This window comes from Rutidosis leptorrhynchoides, chromosome 1 (assembly GCF_046630445.1).
Source record: "Rutidosis leptorrhynchoides isolate AG116_Rl617_1_P2 chromosome 1, CSIRO_AGI_Rlap_v1, whole genome shotgun sequence".
NCBI classification, from domain to species: Eukaryota; Viridiplantae; Streptophyta; class Magnoliopsida; order Asterales; family Asteraceae; genus Rutidosis; species Rutidosis leptorrhynchoides.
Window position 1 is genome coordinate 597471044 of NC_092333.1, and position 4754 is coordinate 597475797.

General features: G+C 34.4%; 1 protein-coding gene across 1 annotated transcript; it reads left to right on the plus strand.

The window, feature by feature from the left end:
• Positions 1-1527: 1527 nt before the first annotated feature.
• On the plus strand, positions 1528-4551 carry LOC139883844 (uncharacterized). Its single transcript, XM_071867964.1, has 2 exons — positions 1528-2199; positions 4371-4551. The coding sequence occupies exons 1-2, from the start codon at positions 1717-1719 to the stop codon at positions 4524-4526; spliced, it is 639 nt and encodes a 212-aa protein (XP_071724065.1). The 5' UTR covers positions 1528-1716; the 3' UTR covers positions 4527-4551.
• Positions 4552-4754: the final 203 nt, after the last annotated feature.

The window sequence follows — 4754 nt, forward strand, 5'->3', positions numbered from 1 at the left end:
AGGAGTTTTCGATGACTGATCTTGGGCCACTGAACTATTTTCTAGGTATTTCTGTCACACGTTCCTCTTCAGGGATGTTCCTCTCTCAGCAAAAGTATGCCTCTGAGATTATTGAGTGTGCCGATATGGTTGGTTGTAACTCTAGTAAAACCCCGATTGATACTAGCACCAAGTTAACCGCAAGTGGTCCTCCGGTCAAGGATCCTACATTGTATCGCAGTCTTGCCGGTGCACTTCAGTACCTTACTTTTACGCGACCAGATATCTCATATGCGGTTTAGCAGATATGTCTTTTTAAGCACGATCCCAGGGAGCCACACATGGCGGCCCTCCGACGGATACTACGCTATGTTCAGGGTACACTTCACCTCGGTCTTCAACTTTTTGCCTCCACCACTACTTCATTGATCGCATACTCCGATGCAGATTGGGCTGGGTGTCCAACTACTAGACGATCCACTTCTGGGTATTGTGTTTTTCTGGGTAATAATCTTCTGTCATGGTCTTCCAAGCGACAACACACACCATCTCGCTCTAGTGCTGAGGCTGAGTATCGCGGCGTTGCCAACGCCGTAGCAGAGACATGTTGGATTCGTAACCTTCTTCGTGAGCTTCATTGCCCGCTATCATCTGCCACACTTGTTTATTGTGATAATGTCAGTGCAGTTTACATGTCTGGTAACCCGGTTCAACATCAACGAACCAAGCATATTGAGATTGATATACATTTTGTTCGCGACCTTGTGCTCAAAGGTCATGTTCGTGTGCTCCATGTTCCTTCGCGCTACCAGTTTGCTGACATCTTCACCAAGGGTCTACCTACTGCACTTTTTGATGAGTTTCGATCCAGTTTGAGTGTTCGCCCTGCTCCCGCTCCAACTGCGGGGGGATGTTAGACGGATTTAGTCCTTAAGTGTTTTATTGGCCCGTGTTCTATAAGGGCCCGCTCATGTTTCTAGCCCATTAGGTTTTCAGTATTGTTTGCTATTTATATTGTATCTCAGGACCTAATGTGAACACAGAAAATCATTATCAATATACGCTAATTATCACCTCCGTCCCAAATCTATTGTTTCCATACAAAAAATACGCAGTTTTAGGAAATCGCACTAACTTCATTCTCCACCAATAATATATCTTCTTCTCTCCAGAATAACCTCTTTTAGTTGGTTGAAAAAGAATTTGGACAATTAATTTGGGATATCTCAAAATAGAATTTAGGACGGAAGAAGTAATAAATATAAATGAATATGAAATCACCCGATATATTTTCGGTTATTGAGTTACCTAATCTAACACTTTCTTATTTACCTATTTTTTCCTTTCCAATTTAGAGATTTGTGGCTTTTACAATCCAATCAGAAATAGACAAGTGTAAGATTCGACAACTCGCATTTCATTTCTATTTTCTATATACAGTTTAAAATAATTCGTAATACAAATACAATACAATAACTACTACGGAGTACTGTTCTATAAAATTATCCACGCATCCTCACATTCTTCAAATTCGTACAACCATCTTCTTCTTCCACCACCACCACTATTACCGCCGCCAACATCGCGACCGCCGCCACCATTTTCTTATAAATAAAATTTTATAGTTTTATATAAACACTAATTTTATTAATTTAATATTTAATATTCATAAAAACATCGTCAAAGCAGTCATATTAAACATTTTCATTCACTGTAACGTTTATGTAAAAGAAAAACATGGCAACAACCAATGAGAAACAAAAGAAAGGAGTAATGTATGTCTACAAACTAGACAACGGAGGCCGTCACCATCCGCCACCAACGCCACCACATTCAACCACCAAGAAAGTCGTTTCCGGCCGTCGTTGGGGACTACTTACAAGATCCAAAACCTACCGAGAAACCGAGTTTAAACAACAAAATTATGAAAAAGAAGAGAAGAAAGAAATGGTTCAAGAATCGGCAAGAAAGTCAGTTTGTGTGATGGAAGGCGGTAGGAACTCGCTTTCATTGATGGAGTTTGCAGGGAGGAGATCGGTGGGGAGTGCGGCGGAGATGGGGCTAGCGAATGTGGGGCCCGTGGCAGAGTTATTGCAGATTAAGGTGTTGGTAACGGACATGCCGGCGTTCATGCAAATTCATGCATTCCGGTCAGCTAGACAAACTTTTGATAGTTTAGAGAAATTTAGCCCTAAACAAATTGCTCTTAACTTAAAAAAGGTACGTCTTTATTTTATTTTTTTTTATTTTTTTTTGTAATTATATACAGTAATAAACAAAATGTCTAGTTAGAAAACTATATAATTATGAGTAATATGGCCTTTTCTGCTTTTCATTTTCAAAATATCAGTTTGTACTTATATAACTGAAGACAAAAAAGAGAGTTAGAGAGTATCAATTTTTCATGACAAAATATTTAATTATAGAACACAAAACTATGTCAATTGCATAATGTAATAAAGCATCTATATGTTGGATATACTTCTATTAGGTATAGGTAAATTAGGTCATTATATTTTCTTTGGTTAAGTTATCTGATGTATAAGTAAAAGGTTTTTGAACATATAATCTATCCGCTATAGTTAGAACTAGAACTTAGTGTTCATTTGTAATTTGTAAATTACATTATTACACTTTTTATAATATATATAATATATATTTATTTTCTATAAATGTTGTCACTTCATTACCAAAGGGTCATTGGCCTAGCGGTATCGAGGTGATCTTTTCAACTTATAGGTTGGGGATTCGAGTCCCGGGGTGGGCATGTATATATTCGTGTTTAAAAAAAAATGTTGTCACTTGATTAGAGCACAAGAAGTGGCGACTGATTTTCAATATATTTCTTAATCCTTTGTAAAACACTAAAGATGAAAAAGTGAAAGACCGGGGTGTGTCAGTGTTGTTCTTGAGTTACAACAGGTCCGCAAATTTTGCTTTAAACAAATAAAAATGTAAAAGAAAAAAAAGAAAGTGGCGTCTATGAAGGCGACACTGCTAGAAACTCTTGTAGAAATAATGATGCGGTCGGGAAACGCCAATTCCCGACGTTTTTGATGAAAATTGTACATGAAACATAAAAGTGAACATATATATATATATATATATATATATATATATATATATATATATATATATATATATATATATATATATATGACAATTTATAGATAATGGGTAAATGATTATGTAGTGACATGATTTATATATGTTTCCTTCTCACAATAAATCTGACCCAACTAGTTTTCGTTGGGCAACAAGCACATTGAATATGTATTGGATCATGTTCATTGAGCAAACACTATCAACTGTCACAAAAGTCCCATGTGCTTTAGATTTGGCTTTTTGTAACGTTTTCGGTCCCCTACTAAGTAGTAAGTCTATCAATGTTATTTAATAGTTTCGTTTCAATAAGTTTGTATTAATTTATGTATTTTAAAAATAAAAAAACCTGACACCTTGCTAGATTAATAAAATTTAATTCGTTTGATGTGATATTTGATTCCAAATTTATATAATTATTGTTGTTATATAATATACATATAATAATAATATAATATAATATACTCTGTATAAAATAAATATGAAAAATAAATTAAATATATAAATATATTCCATGGTCACCAACTCGTCATGTGCATATTCAAACTTTGCCTTTTGACCACCCCATGTGTGTTCAAAATGGAATAAACTAGTTGTGGAGCACTCGCTTCGCGTCGGGGGCTCCGTCTTGAATGCGAGTTAAAAAAAGTCTTTCCTTTTGTGGATCTATTTTGTAAAAAAGAATTTTTTTCGCCATCTAACATTGAAGGGTTGTTCCTTTTGTGAAAGTTGCTTCTTTTAGCGTTAAAGTTAGTTGATCTATTTTGTAAAAAAAAAATATTAATCGACATCTTTTGGTAGCATTGAATGGTTGTTCCTTTTAAGAAAGTTGCTTCTTTTATCGTTGGAGAAAAAAAAAATGTAGCACAGTAGTGGCCTATGTGGGTCCTACTGTTTGAGCGCAGTGTAGAAGCCGGTAAAGCGTGGTGGGTGTTTTTGGTGTTAGTGATGGGATAAATAATAATTTATAATATAAGTATAAAGTAGGAGGTTTGATTTGTATTTTAATGAAAGTTAGGGGATTAGTTTGTAAAAAATGAAAAATTGAATAGTACTATTCATAATAAATAAGACAAATTTTGTCTAAAATTGAATAGTACTATTCATAATAAATAAGACAAATTTTGTCTATTAGTTTATTGGTAATTTGTGTTCTATTAAATTAGTACGGAGTAATTAGTAAGTACTAATACAAAAGGTATACTATATGTTTTTTTTTTTTTTTTTCGTACTTAAATGTTTGGTTCTTAGTTAGTTTAATGAATTAAGAATGTTTTGTTATGTGGCAGGAATTTGACAAGGTATATGGGTCGGCCTGGCATTGCATTGTGGGCTCAAATTTTGGGTCATTTGTAACCCATGCAACCGGGTGTTTTCTCTACTTTTCCATGGAAAAATTGTATATTTTACTTTTTAAGACGAAAGTAAAGAAGACTGTAAAATAGTTTACGTGATAAATAAAAATCTCAAAACAGGACAATTTAACCTTTGAAAATTATATCCATGTTTATATGCTTCAGGATCTGTTACTTCTTCGTTAATTGATCGTCAATCATGATTTTCCTTACGTATGAATGTTTATTGTCTGAATGTTCGTAACTTCTTATGTTTCTGTGTGTGCCTTTATGAATATATAATATCTCCAAAAAACTATTTGAGTTTCTAAGGCCACT

Bases quoted from the DNA above. Each gene is read 5' to 3' on its own strand.
- LOC139883844 (XM_071867964.1), top strand. From the start codon at position 1,717: ATGGCAACAACCAATGAGAAACAAAAGAAAGGAGTAATGTATGTCTAC. The intron at 2,200-4,370 runs GTACGTCTTTAT...GTTATGTGGCAG, and splicing joins TTGCTCTTAACTTAAAAAAG to GAATTTGACAAGGTATATGG.